General features: G+C 46.4%; 1 protein-coding gene across 1 annotated transcript in view; it reads left to right on the top strand.

Moving 5' to 3' along the window:
* psda (pleckstrin and Sec7 domain containing a) overlaps positions 1–19245 on the top strand; it is a 48549-nt gene that overhangs the window by 4439 nt on the left and 24865 nt on the right. The window contains 4 exon segments of the mRNA XM_062430796.1: positions 2559–2797; positions 5363–5616; positions 5753–5993; positions 12593–12789. Coding sequence (XP_062286780.1) covers positions 2559–2797; positions 5363–5616; positions 5753–5993; positions 12593–12789 — 931 coding nt within the window.

Below are 19245 nucleotides of genomic sequence, written 5' to 3'. Positions count from 1 at the left end.
ATAGGACCCTAACAGGTTATATAACGTATATCTATAGGACCCTAACAGGTTATATAACGTATATCTATAGGACCCTAACAGGTTATATAATGTATATCTATAGGACCCTAACAGGTTATATAATGTATATCTATAGGACCCTAACAGGTTATATAATGTATATCTATAGGACCCTAACAGGTTATATAACGTATATCTATAGGACCCTAACAGGTTATATAATGTATATCTATAGGACCCTAACAGGTTATATAATGTATATCTATAGGACCCTAACAGGTTATATAATGTATATCTATAGGACCCTAACAGGTTATATAACGTATATCTATAGGACCCTAACAGGTTATATAATGTATATCTATAGGACCCTAACAGGTTATATAATGTATATCTATAGGACCCTAACAGGTTATATAACGTATATCTATAGGACCCTAACAGGTTATATAACGTATATCTATAGGACCCTAACAGGTTATATAATGTATATCTATAGGACCCTAACAGGTTATATAATGTATATCTATAGGACCCTAACAGGTTATATAATGTATATCTATAGGACCCTAACAGGTTATATAACGTATATCTATAGGACCCTAACAGGTTATATAATGTATATCTATAGGACCCTAACAGGTTATATAATGTATATCTATAGGACCCTAACAGGTTATATAACGTATATCTATAGGACCCTAACAGGTTATATAATGTATATCTATAGGACCCTAACAGGTTATATAATGTATATCTATAGGACCCTAACAGGTTATATAACGTATATCTATAGGACCCTAACAGGTTATATAACGTATATCTATAGGACCCTAACAGGTTATATAATGTATATCTATAGGACCCTAACAGGTTATATAATGTATATCTATAGGACCCTAACAGGTTATATAATGTATATCTATAGGACCCTAACAGGTTATATAATGTATATCTATAGGACCCTAACAGGTTATATAACGTATATCTATAGGACCCTAACAGGTTATATAACGTACATCTATAGGACCCTAACAGGTTATATAACGTATATCTATAGGACCCTAACAGGTTATATAACGTATATCTAACAGGTTATATAACGTACATCTATAGGACCCTAACAGGTTATATAACGTATATCTAACAGGTTATATAACGTATATCTATAGGACCCTAACAGGTTATATAACATATATCTATAGGACCCTAACAGGTTATATAACGTATATCTATAGGACCCTAACAGGTTATATAACGTATATCTATAGGACCCTAACAGGTTATATAACATATATCTATAGGACCCTAACAGGTTATATAACGTACATCTATAGGACCCTAACAGGTTATATAACGTATATCTATAGGACCCTAACAGGTTATATAATGTATATCTATAGGACCCTAACAGGTTATATAACGTATATCTATAGGACCCTAACAGGTTATATAATGTATATCTATAGGACCCTAACAGGTTATATAACGTATATCTATAGGACCCTAACAGGTTATATAACGTATATCTATAGGACCCTAACAGGTTATATAATGTATATCTATAGGACCCTAACAGGTTATATAACGTATATCTAACAGGTTATATAATGTATATCTATAGGACCCTAACAGGTTATATAATGTATATCTATAGGACCCTAACAGGTTATATAATGTATATCTATAGGACCCTAACAGGTTATATAATGTATATCTATAGGACCCTAACAGGTTATATAACGTATATCTATAGGACCCTAACAGGTTATATAACGTATATCTAACAGGTTATATAACGTATATCTATAGGACCCTAACAGGTTATATAATGTATATCTATAGGACCCTAACAGGTTATATAATGTATATCTATAGGACCCTAACAGGTTATATAATGTATATCTATAGGACCCTAACAGGTTATATAACGTATATCTATAGGACCCTAACAGGTTATATAATGTATATCTATAGGACCCTAACAGGTTATATAACGTATATCTATAGGACCCTAACAGGTTATATAACGTATATCTATAGGACCCTAACAGGTTATATAACGTATATCTAACAGGTTATATAATGTACATCTATAGGACCCTAACAGGTTATATAATGTATATCTATAGGACCCTAACAGGTTATATAACGTATATCTATAGGACCCTAACAGGTTATATAACGTATATCTATAGGACCCTAACAGGTTATATAACGTATATCTATAGGACCCTAACAGGTTATATAACGTATATCTAACAGGTTAAAGGGCCATTCTGTGTTTGTAGTGTCGGTCAGTGAAGTAAACAAGCAGCTTCTTCTAAGCCAATAATCTGCAGCTTAACATCAGCTGTGACGCTGATGCTCACTGATCACGCTGCTGCTGTACAAAGATTGATTGATCAGCTAAATTTATTGATCCGAGGTTAATGACAGTTGAAGAGATCTCACTCTGAACTACAGAACCACTACTACCAACACGTAGTATTGATCGGGTTTATTTCAGACGATATGTAATCAATACTCTCTGATTGATCGTGTGTCTTGTCCTGCAGACGCCCCCCCTTCACCCAGCCCCACCCCTCCCCCCTCCCTTCATCTGAAGCCAGCCAATCAGAGGAGGGAGCGGGGTCTGTCCCATCACCAGGTGCGGCAGATCGAGGTGGAGCTGGTGACCTCTGAACCCCGAGGCTCCGCCCCCAAGACTGGCATCATCCGCCGCTCCGTCAAATACTCCGAAACCGACCTGGACGCCGTTCCGCTGCGCTGTTACCGGGAGACGGACCTGGACGAGGTCAGACACACACATATACACACATATACACACATATACACACATCAAACAAACAATCAAACAATCCACAACACTCAGCAGTCAACAGCAATGTTCATTAAAAAACCTCACTGTACCAGTATAAACCTCACTGCACCAGTATAAACCTCACTGCACCAGTATAAACCTCACTGCACCAGTATAAACCTCACTGTACCAGTATAAACCTCACTGCACCGGGTATAAACCTCACTGCACCAGTATAAACCTCACTGTACCAGTATAAACCTCACTGCACCAGTATAAACCTCACTGTACCAGGTATAAACCTCACTGTACCAGGTATAAACCTCACTGCACCAGTATAAACCTCACTGTACCAGTATAAACCTCACTGCACCAGTATAAACCTCACTGCACCAGTATAAACCTCACTGTACCAGTATAAACCTCACTGTACCAGTATAAACCTCACTGCACCAGTATAAACCTCACTGCACCAGTATAAACCTCACTGCACCAGTATAAACCTCACTGCACCAGTATAAACCTCACTGTACCAGTATAAACCTCACTGCACCAGTATAAACCTCACTGCACCAGTATAAACCTCACTGTACCAGTATAAACCTCACTGCACCAGGTATAAACCTCACTGCACCGGGTATAAACCTCACTGTACCAGGTATAAACCTCACTGCACCGGGTATAAACCTCACTGCACCAGTATAAACCTCACTGTACCAGTATAAACCTCACTGCACCAGGTATAAACCTCACTGCACCGGGTATAAACCTCACTGCACCAGTATAAACCTCACTGTACCAGTATAAACCTCACTGCACCAGGTATAAACCTCACTGCACCAGGTATAAACCTCACTGCACCAGTATAAACCTCACTGCACCAGTATAAACCTCACTGCACCAGTATAAACCTCACTGTACCAGTATAAACCTCACTGTACCAGTATAAACCTCACTGCACCAGGTATAAACCTCACTGCACCAGGTATAAACCTCACTGCACCAGTATAAACCTCACTGTACCAGGTATAAACCTCACTGCACCAGTATAAACCTCACTGCACCAGTATAAACCTCACTGTACCAGTATAAACCTCACTGCACCAGGTATAAACCTCACTGTACCAGTATAAACCTCACTGTACCGGTATAAACCTCACTGTACCAGGTATAAACCTCACTGTACCAGTATAAACCTCACTGTACCAGTATAAACCTCACTGCACCAGGTATAAACCTCACTGCACCAGGTATAAACCTCACTGTACCAGTATAAACCTCACTGTACCAGTATAAACCTCACTGTACCAGTATAAACCTCACTGTACCAGTATAAACCTCACTGTACCAGTATAAACCTCACTGTACCAGTATAAACCTCACTGTACCAGTATAAACCTCACTGTACCAGTATAAACCTCACTGTACCAGTATAAAGGATATGATGATTGATTGATGACTGATTGATGGTTGATTGACGGCTGATTGACGGCTGATTGACGGTTGATTGACGGCTGATTGGCGGCTGATTGACGGTTGATTGACGGCTGATTGACGGTTGATTGACGGCTGATTGACGGTTGATTGACGGTTGATTGACGGTTGATTGACGGCTGATTGACGGTTGATTGACGGCTGATTGACGGCTGATTGACGGCTGATTGACGGCTGATTGGCGGCTGATTGACGGCTGATTGACGGTTGATTGACGGCTGATTGACGGCTGATTGACGGCTGATTGACGGTTGATTGACGGCTGATTGACGGTTGATTGACGGTTGATTGACGGCTGATTGACGGCTGATTGACGGTTGATTGACGGTTGATTGACGGCTGATTGACGGTTGATTGACGGCTGATTGACGGCTGATTGACGGCTGATTGACGGCTGATTGACGGCTGATTGACGGCTGATTGACGGTTGATTGACGGCTGATTGACGGCTGATTGACGGTTGATTGACGGCTGATTGACGGTTGATTGACGGCTGATTGACGGTTGATTGACGGCTGATTGACGGCTGATTGACGGCTGATTGACGGCTGATTGACGGCTGATTGACGGTTGATTGACGGTTGATTGACGGCTGATTGACGGTTGATTGACGGTTGATTGACGGCTGATTGACGGCTGATTGACGGTTGATTGACGGCTGATTGACGGTTGATTGACGGCTGATTGACGGTTGATTGACGGCTGATTGACGGCTGACTGACGGCTGATTGACGGCTGATTGACGGCTGATTGACGGTTGATTGACGGCTGATTGACGGTTGATTGACGGCTGATTGACGGCTGATTGACGGCTGATTGACGGCTGATTGACGGCTGATTGACGGTTGATTGACGGTTGATTGACGGCTGATTGACGGTTGATTGACGGTTGATTGACGGCTGATTGACGGCTGATTGACGGCTGATTGACGGCTGATTGACGGTTGATTGACGGCTGATTGACGGTTGATTGACGGCTGATTGACGGCTGACTGACGGCTGATTGACGGCTGACTGACGGCTGATTGACGGCTGATTGACGGTTGATTGATGGTTGTGTTGCAGGTGATGCGGGCGGAGGCGGAGGCAGCTGACGAGGTCGAGGCAGACTGTGCTTTTGGGAGTAATCGCAGCGTGTTGTTAAACTCGTGCTTCGTTACCGTCGACGCTGACCTGAAGAAGCTCCTAGGAAAAGAGGAGGAGGAGGAGGAGGAGGAGGAGGAAGGAGTGGTGAGTTGGGCCAGCGTTCGGATGCAAGGAGACAGACAGAGACAGAGAGCCACTGAGGAAGAGGAAGTGTTCAGTCTGCTGCTGAAGAGGTCAGAAACTTACAAACCCAAAAAACCCGTCCAGCGGTCATATATATATATATACCTTTCAGAGTAAAAGCGGTCATATATATATATATATACCTTTCAGAGTAAAAGTCATCTTGAGGCTGGTCTTGTGTTTCAGGCCGTCGGAAGTTTCCTCTGATGGACTGAAGTCTCCGCTGTCGGTCGGCCCCCCCCTCGGCCCCCCCCGCCGGCCCTCCGACAGCAACCTGGACTCCTTCAGCCGACACTTTGAGAGCATCATGGAGTCTCACCGGGCCAAAGGAACTTCCTACTCCAGCCTGGACTCTGTTGACCTGCTGACCTCCGGATCCACATCGGTGTTCACCTTCGACCTCCCAACCCTCACACCTGAGATACAGGTACACTTCCTGTCTACCTTACACCTGAGATACAGGTACACTTCCTGTCTACCTTACACCTGAGATACAGGTACACTTCCTGTCTACCTTACACCTGAGATACAGGTACACTTCCTGTCTACCTTACACCTGAGATACAGGTACACTTCCTGTCTACCTCACACCTGAGATACAGGTACACTTCCTGTCTACCTCACACCTGAGATACAGGTACACTTCCTGTCTACCTCACACCTGAGATACAGGTACACTTCCTGTCTACCTCACACCTGAGATACAGGTACACTTCCTGTCTACCTCACACCTGAGATACAGGTACACTTCCTGTCTACCTCACACCTGAGATAGAACAGAGGGAGGAACAGAGAGAGGAACAGAGGAACAGAGGGAGGAACAGAGGAACAGAGGAACAGAGGGAGGAACAGAGGAACAGAGGAACAGAGGAACAAAGGAACAGAGGGAGGAACAGAGGGAGGAACAGAGGAACAGAGGAACAGAGAGAGGAACAGAGGGAGGAACAGAGGGAGGAACAGAGGGAGGAACAGAGAGAGGAACAGAGGGAGGAACAGAGGAACAGAGGAACAGAGAGAGGAACAGAGGGAGGAACAGAGGGAGGAACAGAGGGAGGAACAGAGGGAGGAACAGAGAGAGGAACAGAGGAACAGAGGAACAGAGAGAGGAACAGAGGGAGGAACAGAGGAACAGAGGGAGGAACAGAGGGAGGAACAGAGAGAGGAACAGAGGAACAGAGGAACAGAGGGAGGAACAGAGGGAGGAACAGAGAGAGGAACAGAGGAACAGAGGAACAGAGGGAGGAACAGAGGGAGGAACAGAGGAACAGAGGGAGGAACAGAGAGAGGAACAGAGGAACAGAGGAACAGAGGGAGGAACAGAGGAACAGAGGGAGGAACAGAGGGAGGAACAGAGGGAGGAACAGAGGAACAGAGGAACAGAGGGAGGAACAGAGGAACAGAGGAACAGAGAGAGGAACAGAGAGAGGAACAGAGGGAGGAACAGAGGGAGGAACAGAGGAACAGAGGGAGGAACAGAGGAACAGAGGGAGGAACAGAGGAACAGAGGAACAGAGGGAGGAACAGAGGAACAGAGGGAGGAACAGAGGGAGGAACAGAGGAACAGAGGGAGGAACAGAGGGAGGAACAGAGGAACAGAGGGAGGAACAGAGAGAGGAACAGAGAGAGGAACAGAGGGAGGAACAGAGGAACAGAGAGAGGAACAGAGGGAGGAACAGAGGGAGGAACAGAGGGAGGAACAGAGGAACAGAGGGAGGAACAGAGGAACAGAGGAACAGAGGGAGGAACAGAGGGAGGAACAGAGAGAGGAACAGAGGAACAGAGGAACAGAGGGAGGAACAGAGGGAGGAACAGAGGAACAGAGGGAGGAACAGAGGAACAGAGGGAGGAACAGAGGAACAGAGGGAGGAACAGAGGGAGGAACAGAGGGAGGAACAGAGGGAGGAACAGAGGAACAGAGAGAGGAACAGAGGGAGGAACAGAGGGAGGAACAGAGGGAGGAACAGAGGGAGGAACAGAGGGAGGAACAGAGGAACAGAGGGAGGAACAGAGAGAGGAACAGAGGAACAGAGGAACAGAGAGAGGAACAGAGAGAGGAACAGAGGAACAGAGGAACAGAGAGAGGAACAGAGAGAGGAACAGAGAGAGGAACAGAGGGAGGAACAGAGAGAGGAACAGAGGAACAGAGGGAGGAACAGAGAGAGGAACAGAGGAACAGAGGAACAGAGAGAGGAACAGAGAGAGGAACAGAGAGAGGAACAGAGGGAGGAACAGAGAGAGGAACAGAGGAACAGAGGGAGGAACAGAGAGAGGAACAGAGGAACAGAGGAACAGAGAGAGGAACAGAGGGAGGAACAGAGGAACAGAGGAACAGAGGGAGGAACAGAGGGAGGAACAGAGGGAGGAACAGAGAGAGGAACAGAGGGAGGAACAGAGGAACAGAGGGAGGAACAGAGGAACAGAGGGAGGAACAGAGGAACAGAGGGAGGAACAGAGGGAGGAACAGAGGGAGGAACAGAGGAACAGAGGGAGGAACAGAGGGAGGAACAGAGAGAGGAACAGAGGAACAGAGGAACAGAGGGAGGAACAGAGAGAGGAACAGAGGGAGGAACAGAGGGAGGAACAGAGGGAGGAACAGAGGGAGGAACAGAGGAACAGAGGGAGGAACAGAGGGAGGAACAGAGGGAGGAACAGAGGAACAGAGGAACAGAGGAACAGAGGAACAGAGGAACAGAGGGAGGAACAGAGGGAGGAACAGAGGGAGGAACAGAGAGAGGAACAGAGAGAGGAACAGAGGGAGGAACAGAGGGAGGAACAGAGGAACAGAGGGAGGAACAGAGGAACAGAGGGAGGAACAGAGGGAGGAACAGAGGGAGGAACAGAGGGAGGAACAGAGAGAGGAACAGAGGAACAGAGGGAGGAACAGAGGAACAGAGGGAGGAACAGAGGAACAGAGGGAGGAACAGAGGGAGGAACAGAGGGAGGAACAGAGGAACAGAGGGAGGAACAGAGGAACAGAGGGAGGAACAGAGGGAGGAACAGAGGGAGGAACAGAGGGAGGAACAGAGGGAGGAACAGAGGGAGGAACAGAGGGAGGAACAGAGGAACAGAGGAACAGAGGGAGGAACAGAGAGAGGAACAGAGGAACAGAGGAACAGAGAGAGGAACAGAGAGAGGAACAGAGGGAGGAACAGAGGGAGGAACAGAGAGAGGAACAGAGGGAGGAACAGAGGAACAGAGAGAGGAACAGAGAGAGGAACAGAGAGAGGAACAGAGAGAGGAACAGAGGAACAGAGGAACAGAGAGAGGAACAGAGGGAGGAACAGAGGGAGGAACAGAGAGAGGAACAGAGGGAGGAACAGAGGGAGGAACAGAGGGAGGAACAGAGGAACAGAGGAACAGAGGGAGGAACAGAGGGAGGAACAGAGAGAGGAACAGAGGGAGGAACAGAGGGAGGAACAGAGGGAGGAACAGAGGAACAGAGGAACAGAGGGAGGAACAGAGGAACAGAGGGAGGAACAGAGGGAGGAACAGAGGAACAGAGGGAGGAACAGAGGGAGGAACAGAGGGAGGAACAGAGAGAGGAACAGAGGGAGGAACAGAGGGAGGAACAGAGGGAGGAACAGAGGAACAGAGGAACAGAGGGAGGAACAGAGGAACAGAGGGAGGAACAGAGGGAGGAACAGAGGAACAGAGGGAGGAACAGAGGGAGGAACAGAGGAACAGAGGGAGGAACAGAGAGAGGAACAGAGAGAGGAACAGAGGGAGGAACAGAGGAACAGAGAGAGGAACAGAGGGAGGAACAGAGGGAGGAACAGAGGGAGGAACAGAGAGAGGAACAGAGGAACAGAGGGAGGAACAGAGGGAGGAACAGAGGAACAGAGGGAGGAACAGAGGAACAGAGGGAGGAACAGAGGAACAGAGAGAGGAACAGAGGGAGGAACAGAGGGAGGAACAGAGGGAGGAACAGAGGGAGGAACAGAGGGAGGAACAGAGGGAGGAACAGAGGAACAGAGAGAGGAACAGAGGGAGGAACAGAGAGAGGAACAGAGGGAGGAACAGAGGGAGGAACAGAGGGAGGAACAGAGGGAGGAACAGAGAGAGGAACAGAGGAACAGAGGAACAGAGAGAGGAACAGAGGGAGGAACAGAGGAACAGAGGGAGGAACAGAGGGAGGAACAGAGAGAGGAACAGAGGAACAGAGGAACAGAGGGAGGAACAGAGGGAGGAACAGAGAGAGGAACAGAGGGAGGAACAGAGAGAGGAACAGAGGAACAGAGGAACAGAGGAACAGAGGGAGGAACAGAGGGAGGAACAGAGAGAGGAACAGAGGAACAGAGGGAGGAACAGAGGAACAGAGGGAGGAACAGAGGGAGGAACAGAGGGAGGAACAGAGGAACAGAGGAACAGAGGGAGGAACAGAGGAACAGAGGAACAGAGAGAGGAACAGAGAGAGGAACAGAGGGAGGAACAGAGGGAGGAACAGAGGAACAGAGGGAGGAACAGAGGAACAGAGGGAGGAACAGAGGAACAGAGGAACAGAGGGAGGAACAGAGGAACAGAGGGAGGAACAGAGGGAGGAACAGAGGGAGGAACAGAGGGAGGAACAGAGAGAGGAACAGAGGAACAGAGGGAGGAACAGAGGAACAGAGGGAGGAACAGAGGGAGGAACAGAGGGAGGAACAGAGGAACAGAGGGAGGAACAGAGGAACAGAGGGAGGAACAGAGGGAGGAACAGAGGGAGGAACAGAGGGAGGAACAGAGGGAGGAACAGAGGGAGGAACAGAGGGAGGAACAGAGGGAGGAACAGAGGGAGGAACAGAGAGAGGAACAGAGGAACAGAGGGAGGAACAGAGGAACAGAGAGAGGAACAGAGGGAGGAACAGAGGGAGGAACAGAGGGAGGAACAGAGGGAGGAACAGAGGGAGGAACAGAGGAACAGAGAGAGGAACAGAGGGAGGAACAGAGAGAGGAACAGAGGAACAGAGGGAGGAACAGAGAGAGGAACAGAGGAACAGAGGAACAGAGGGAGGAACAGAGGGAGGAACAGAGGGAGGAACAGAGAGAGGAACAGAGGAACAGAGGAACAGAGAGAGGAACAGAGGGAGGAACAGAGGAACAGAGGAACAGAGGGAGGAACAGAGGGAGGAACAGAGGGAGGAACAGAGAGAGGAACAGAGGGAGGAACAGAGGAACAGAGGGAGGAACAGAGGAACAGAGGGAGGAACAGAGGGAGGAACAGAGGAACAGAGGAACAGAGGGAGGAACAGAGAGAGGAACAGAGGGAGGAACAGAGGGAGGAACAGAGGGAGGAACAGAGGGAGGAACAGAGGAACAGAGGGAGGAACAGAGGGAGGAACAGAGGAACAGAGGAACAGAGGAACAGAGGAACAGAGGAACAGAGGGAGGAACAGAGGGAGGAACAGAGGGAGGAACAGAGAGAGGAACAGAGAGAGGAACAGAGGGAGGAACAGAGGGAGGAACAGAGGAACAGAGGGAGGAACAGAGGAACAGAGGGAGGAACAGAGGGAGGAACAGAGGGAGGAACAGAGGGAGGAACAGAGGGAGGAACAGAGGGAGGAACAGAGGAACAGAGGAACAGAGGGAGGAACAGAGAGAGGAACAGAGGAACAGAGGAACAGAGAGAGGAACAGAGAGAGGAACAGAGGGAGGAACAGAGGGAGGAACAGAGGAACAGAGGGAGGAACAGAGGAACAGAGGGAGGAACAGAGGGAGGAACAGAGGGAGGAACAGAGGAACAGAGGGAGGAACAGAGGAACAGAGGGAGGAACAGAGGGAGGAACAGAGGGAGGAACAGAGGAACAGAGGGAGGAACAGAGGGAGGAACAGAGGGAGGAACAGAGGGAGGAACAGAGGGAGGAACAGAGGGAGGAACAGAGGAACAGAGGAACAGAGGGAGGAACAGAGAGAGGAACAGAGGGAGGAACAGAGGAACAGAGAGAGGAACAGAGAGAGGAACAGAGAGAGGAACAGAGAGAGGAACAGAGGGAGGAACAGAGAGAGGAACAGAGGGAGGAACAGAGGGAGGAACAGAGAGAGGAACAGAGGGAGGAACAGAGGGAGGAACAGAGGGAGGAACAGAGAGAGGAACAGAGGGAGGAACAGAGGGAGGAACAGAGGAACAGAGGGAGGAACAGAGGAACAGAGGAACAGAGAGAGGAACAGAGGGAGGAACAGAGGGAGGAACAGAGGGAGGAACAGAGGGAGGAACAGAGAGAGGAACAGAGGGAGGAACAGAGGGAGGAACAGAGGGAGGAACAGAGAGAGGAACAGAGGGAGGAACAGAGGGAGGAACAGAGGAACAGAGGGAGGAACAGAGGAACAGAGGAACAGAGGGAGGAACAGAGGGAGGAACAGAGAGAGGAACAGAGGAACAGAGGGAGGAACAGAGGAACAGAGGGAGGAACAGAGGGAGGAACAGAGAGAGGAACAGAGGGAGGAACAGAGGGAGGAACAGAGGAACAGAGGGAGGAACAGAGGGAGGAACAGAGGGAGGAACAGAGGGAGGAACAGAGGGAGGAACAGAGGGAGGAACAGAGAGAGGAACAGAGGAACAGAGGGAGGAACAGAGGGAGGAACAGAGGGAGGAACAGAGGAACAGAGGGAGGAACAGAGGGAGGAACAGAGAGAGGAACAGAGGGAGGAACAGAGGAACAGAGGGAGGAACAGAGGAACAGAGGGAGGAACAGAGGGAGGAACAGAGGGAGGAACAGAGGGAGGAACAGAGGGAGGAACAGAGGAACAGAGGGAGGAACAGAGGGAGGAACAGAGGAACAGAGGGAGGAACAGAGGGAGGAACAGAGGGAGGAACAGAGAGAGGAACAGAGGGAGGAACAGAGGGAGGAACAGAGGGAGGAACAGAGAGAGGAACAGAGGGAGGAACAGAGGGAGGAACAGAGGGAGGAACAGAGAGAGGAACAGAGGGAGGAACAGAGGAACAGAGGGAGGAACAGAGGAACAGAGGGAGGAACAGAGGAACAGAGGGAGGAACAGAGAGAGGAACAGAGGGAGGAACAGCAGACTGATCAGCTGTTCTTGGTGTTTCAGAGTCAGATCTGTGAAAGTGCCAAACAGATCTTGGATCTGAGCTTCGCCCCCCTCGCTCGGCCCCCCCCCCCCTCGGAGACGTCGCGCTCAGAAGTGACGCTCAGTGCGTTGGGGGCGGGGCTTAAGGGGGGGGGGCGCCGCTCCGGCCTCAAAGATGGCTTCCGTAAGGCGAGCTCGGCGCCGTCGCTGCACAACAGGTGAGTGATGTCATCAGTATCTGTTTTTATAACCTCTATGTACTACAGTAAAGTACTAGTACCTCTAACTGTACTACAGTAAAGTACTAGTACCTCTAACTGTACTACAGTAAAGTACTAGTACCTCTAACTGTACTACAGTAAAGTACTAGTACCTCTAACTGTACTACAGTAAAGTACTAGTACCTCTAACTGTACTACAGTAAAGTACTAGTACCTCTAACTGTACTACAGTAAAGTACTAGTACCTCTAACTGTACTACAGTAAAGTACTAGTACCTGTAACTGTACTACAGTAAAGTACTAGTACCTCTAACTGTACTACAGTAAAGTACTAGTACCTCTAACTGTACTACAGTAAAGTACTAGTACCTCTAACTGTACTACAGTAAAGTACTTCAGTTATTTTCAGCAGAAGAACAAAAGTCTGTTTTTAGTTTTTAAACTGAAAGGTGACTCAGCTGGGTGTGGACCCATTCAAACACAAACTTTATTGTTTCCAGATCAACACACCAACACACACACACACACAAAGACACACACTCTCCAGATGGATTCATTCAGACACTCCCTGACCCCCCCCCCTCTGTGTTATTCATGTGGATCTGTTCCATCTGTTGTCTGTGACCTCTGACCTCTGACCTCTGCTAGTAGTCACAGCTCCGATACAGATGATTATTATTCATTATTAATCATTAAAACTTTTGATTTTTGTAAAACTTTCCTCAAGCCAAGAACGACACTGAGCATGTGCAGTAGGGTTACGGTTAGGGACGTTAACGGGACGTTAACGAGACGTTAGCGAGACGTTAGCGAGACGTTAGCGAGACGTTAACGGGACGTTAGCGAGACGTTAGCGAGACGTTAGCGAGACGTTAGCGAGACGTTAGCGAGACGTTAACGGGACGTTAGCGAGACGTTAGCGAGACGTTAGCGAGACGTTAACGAGACGTTAGCGAGACATTAACGAGACGTTAACGAGACGTTAACGAGACGTTAACGAGACGTTAACGAGACTTTAGCGAGACGTTAGCGAGACGTTAGCGCGACGTTAGCGCGACGTTAACGAGACGTTAGCGAGACGTTAACGAGACGGTAACGAGACGTTAACGAGACGTTAGCGAGACGTTAGCGAGACGTTAGCGAAACGTTAGCGAGACGTTAACGAGACGTTAGCGAGACGTTAGCGCGACGTTAGCGAGACGTTAACGAGACGTTAGCGAGACGTTAGCGAGACGTTAGCGAGACGTTAACGAGACGTTAGCTAACCCCTACTATATTAACGGGTTAATTATCTAACCTCAGGGTTAATTATCTAACCTTAGGGTTAATTATCTGACCCTAGGGTTAATTATCTGACCCTAGGGTTAATTATCTGACCCTAGGGTTAATTATCTAACCTCAGGGTTAATTATCTAACCCTAGGGTTAATTATCTAACCCTAGGGTTAATTATCTAACCTCAGGGTTAATTATCTAACCTCAGGGTTAATTATCTGACCCTAGGGTTAATTATCTGACCCTAGGGTTAATTATCTAACCTCAGGGTTAATTATCTAACCTCAGGGTTAATTATCTAACCCTAGGGTTAATTATCTAACCTCAGGGTTAATTATCTGACCCTAGGGTTAATTATCTAACCTTAGGGTTAATTATCTAACCCTAGGGTTAATTATCTAACCTCAGGGTTAATTATCTGAACCTTAGGGTTAATTATCTAACCTCAGGGTTAATTATCTGACCCTAGGGTTAATTATCTAACCTCAGGGTTAATTATCTAACCCTAGGGTTAATTATCTAACCTCAGGGTTAATTATCTAACCTTAGGGTTAATTATCTGACCCTAGGGTTAATTATCTAACCTCAGGGTTAATTATCTGACCCTAGGGTTAATTATCTAACCCTAGGGTTAATTATCTAACCCTAGGGTTAATTATCTAACCTTAGGGTTAATTATCTAACCTCAGGGTTAATTATCTAACCTCAGGGTTAATTATCTAACCTTAGGGTTAATTATCTGACCCTAGGGTTAATTATCTAACCTCAGGGTTAATTATCTGACCCTAGGGTTAATTATCTAACCCTAGGGTTAATTATCTAACCCTAGGGTTAATTATCTGACCCTAGGGTTAATTATCTAACCTTAGGGTTAATTATCTAACCTTAGGGTTAATTATCTGACCCTAGGGTTAATTATCTAACCTTAGGGTTAATTATCTAACCTTAGGGTTAATTATCTAACCCTAGGGTTAATTATCTAACCTTAGGGTTAATTATCTAACCTTAGGGTTAATTATCTAACCTTAGGGTTAATTATCTAACCCTAGGGTTAATTATCTAACCTTAGGGTTAATTATCTGAACCTTAGGGTTAATTATCTAACCTTAGGGTTAATTATCTAACCTTAGGGTTAATTATCTAACCTTAGGGTTAATTATCTAACCCTAGGGTTAATTATCTAACCTCAGGGTTAATTATCTAACCTCAGGGTTAATTATCTGACCCTAGGGTTAATTATCTGACCCTAGGGTTAATTATCTAACCTCAGGGTTAATTATCTAACCTCAGGGTTAATTATCTAACCCTAGGGTTAATTATCTAACCTCAGGGTTAATTATCTGACCCTAGGGTTAATTATCTAACCTTAGGGTTAATTATCTAACCCTAGGGTTAATTATCTAACCTCAGGGTTAATTATCTGAACCTTAGGGTTAATTATCTAACCTCAGGGTTAATTATCTGACCCTAGGGTTAATTATCTAACCTCAGGGTTAATTATCTAACCCTAGGGTTAATTATCTAACCTCAGGGTTAATTATCTAACCTTAGGGTTAATTATCTGACCCTAGGGTTAATTATCTAACCTCAGGGTTAATTATCTGACCCTAGGGTTAATTATCTAACCCTAGGGTTAATTATCTAACCCTAGGGTTAATTATCTAACCTTAGGGTTAATTATCTAACCTCAGGGTTAATTATCTAACCTCAGGGTTAATTATCTAACCTTAGGGTTAATTATCTGACCCTAGGGTTAATTATCTAACCTCAGGGTTAATTATCTGACCCTAGGGTTAATTATCTAACCCTAGGGTTAATTATCTAACCCTAGGGTTAATTATCTGACCCTAGGGTTAATTATCTAACCTTAGGGTTAATTATCTAACCTTAGGGTTAATTATCTGACCCTAGGGTTAATTATCTAACCTTAGGGTTAATTATCTAACCTTAGGGTTAATTATCTAACCCTAGGGTTAATTATCTAACCTTAGGGTTAATTATCTAACCTTAGGGTTAATTATCTAACCTTAGGGTTAATTATCTAACCCTAGGGTTAATTATCTAACCTTAGGGTTAATTATCTAACCTTAGGGTTAATTATCTAACCTTAGGGTTAATTATCTAACCTTAGGGTTAATTATCTGACCTCAGGGTTAATTATCTGAACCTTAGGGTTAATTATCTGACCCTAGGGTTAATTATCTAACCCTAGGGTTAACCCTAGGTTCAGATAATTAATCACATGTTCGCTAAAATGAATTTTTTTATTAATTATATCAAAATGAAAAATAAACACAAACTAAACTTGTTTTTTGTTAGTTTATTTTTATTTGAAGTTTACTGTCAGACGTTTGATGAATAAATGAAGTGTAGTTGTGTGTGTGTGTGTGTGTGTGTGTGGGGGGGGGGGTTGTAACTAGATAAAAACTTCCAGGAAGGGGAGGAAGGTAAGAGGAGACAAAGAGAGGAAGAGGGGAAGGAGTATACAGAGGGGGAGGGGGAGGAGGAGGAGGGGGAGGAGTCATGGGTCAAACCGGAGAGGAAACACAAACCTCCTTCCTTCAGCCGAGAAAAAATAACTCAGCTGAGACGAGAGGAGACAAAGTTGTGGAGAGAAGCCGGCGTTCAGACATTTTTACTGTGTGGAAGAAACAGAGAGGAGCAGCAGAAGAGGCAGGAGGAACAGCAGCAGCAGGAGGAGCAGCAGCAGCAGGAGGAACAGCAGCAGGAGGAGCAGGAGGAGCAGCAGCAGGAGGAACAGCAGCAGGAGCAGGAGGAGCAGCAGGAGGAACAGCAGCAGAAGAGGCAGCAGCAGGAGGAACAGCAGCAGCAGGAGAAGGAGGAGCAGCAGCAGGAGGAACAGAAGCAGGAGAAGGAGGAGGAACAGCAGGAGGAACAGAAGCAGGAGAAGGAGGAGGAACAGCAGCAGGAGGAACAGCAGCAGGAGAAGGAGGAACGTTGGGCGTTGGAGGATGTTGAAAGTTTAGTTTGATGATGTCATCTGTTAGTGAGATGATGTCATAAGTTTGGCATGTGGGGATGTCGCTCGGTCGCCCTCGGTAACGCCTCCAGGCCCACGGCCGTGGATGTGTATTGATTGGCGGCTGCAGTGGGCGGGGCCACGCAGACATGGCGAGCTACCTGCTGTGCTGGGGGGGCGGAGCTTTAGAGGACAGGTACATGTACGCCCCCCCCTACCCCGCTGTGTACAGGTGAGACTCACAACACCTTATTGATCTATTCATACTGATTGATCACATATTGATCAGTTCTGCTGCTCAGATCTTCCAGCTGCTGTTATATTGATTAGTTATTAACTGTTTATTGATCATCAATCATTCTGATCATTGATTATTTAAATAAGCTGCTGGATGGACCACACACACACACACATACACACACACACACACGTACACACATACACACACACACACACGTACACACACGCACACACACGCACACACACATACTCACACACACATACACACACACACACACGCACACACACATACACACACACATACACACACACACACACACATACACACACACACATACACACACACACATACACACACACACACGTACACACACGTACACACACATACACACACACGTATACACACACACGTACACGCACACACACATACACACACACACACGTAAACACACGCACACACACATACACACACACACACACACACACACACACACACACACACACATACACATACACTCACATACACAAACAAACAAACACACACACAGCTGTGATCAATAACAGAAATATGGTCAGTATTAAATGTTGTCTCCCCCTGCTGGAGACAGAGGATAATTACCTGCTGCTGGGTAACCCTAACCCTGCTGCTGGGTAACCCTAAACCTGCTGCTGGGTAACCCTAACCCTGATTCTGGGTAACCCTAACCCTACTGGGTAACCCTAACCCTGCTGCTGGGTAACCCTAACCCTGCTGCTGGGTAACCCTAACCCTGCTGGGTAACCCTAACCCTGGAGCTTCTTCCTCATTTAAATATCAAGTCGTTTCACATTAAACAACTTTATGCCCCGTTTTTTAAACAGTCTGAGCAAATGTCATAAAACTTTATTTATAGTTCAGAAACGTTTTGATGCAACGTGTGAATGAAGCTGCAGAATCGTGTATATCGGTGACCCTAACCCCTAACCCCAACCCTTAATCCCTAACCCCCTAACCCTTAACCCCTAACCCTTAACCCCTAACCCAAACCCTTAACCCCTAACCCCCTTACCCCTAACCCTTAACCCCCTTACCCCTAACCCTTAACCCCTGACCCCTAACCCCAACCCTTAAACCCTAACCCCCTAACCCTTAACCCCTAACCCCTTACCCCTAAACCTTAACCCCTAACCCTTACCCCTAACCCTAACCATTAAACCCCTTACCCCTAACCCTTACCCCTAACCCCTTACCCCTAACCCTTAACCCCTTACCCCTAACCCCTAATGTTACTGGTATTGACTGGTATTGACTGGTATTGACTGGTATTGTTACTGGTATTGACCGGTATTGTTACTGGTATTGACTGGTATTGACAGGTATTGTTACTGGTATTGACCAGTATTGTTACTGGTATTTACTGGTATTGTTACTGGTATTGTTACTGGTATTGTTTCTGGTATTGACTGGTATTGACTGGTATTGACCGGTATTGTTACTGGTATTGTTACTGGTATTGTTACTGGTATTGTTACTGGTATTGTTACTGATATTGTTACTGGTATTGTTACTGGTATTGACCGGTATTGTTACTGGTATTGACTGGTATTGTTACTGGTATTGACTGGTATTGTTACTGGTATTGACTGGTATTGACCGGTATTGTTACTGGTATTGACTAGTATTGTTACTGGTATTGACTGGTATTGTTACTGGGATTGACTGGTATTGACCAGTATTGTTACTGGTATTGTTATTGGTATTGTTACTTGTATTGACCGGTATTGTTACTGGTATTGACTGGTATTGTTACTGGTATTGACCAGTATTGTTACTGGTATTGACTGGTATTGACCGGTATTGTTACTGGTATTGACTGGTATTGTTACTGGTATTGACTGGTATTGACCAGTATTGTTACTGGTATTGACTGGTATTGTTACTGGTATTGACTGGTATTTTTACTGGTATTGACTGGTATT

This window comes from Scomber scombrus, chromosome 12 (assembly GCF_963691925.1).
Source record: "Scomber scombrus chromosome 12, fScoSco1.1, whole genome shotgun sequence".
NCBI classification, from domain to species: Eukaryota; Metazoa; Chordata; class Actinopteri; order Scombriformes; family Scombridae; genus Scomber; species Scomber scombrus.
This window is presented reverse-complemented; position numbering and strand designations above follow the sequence as displayed.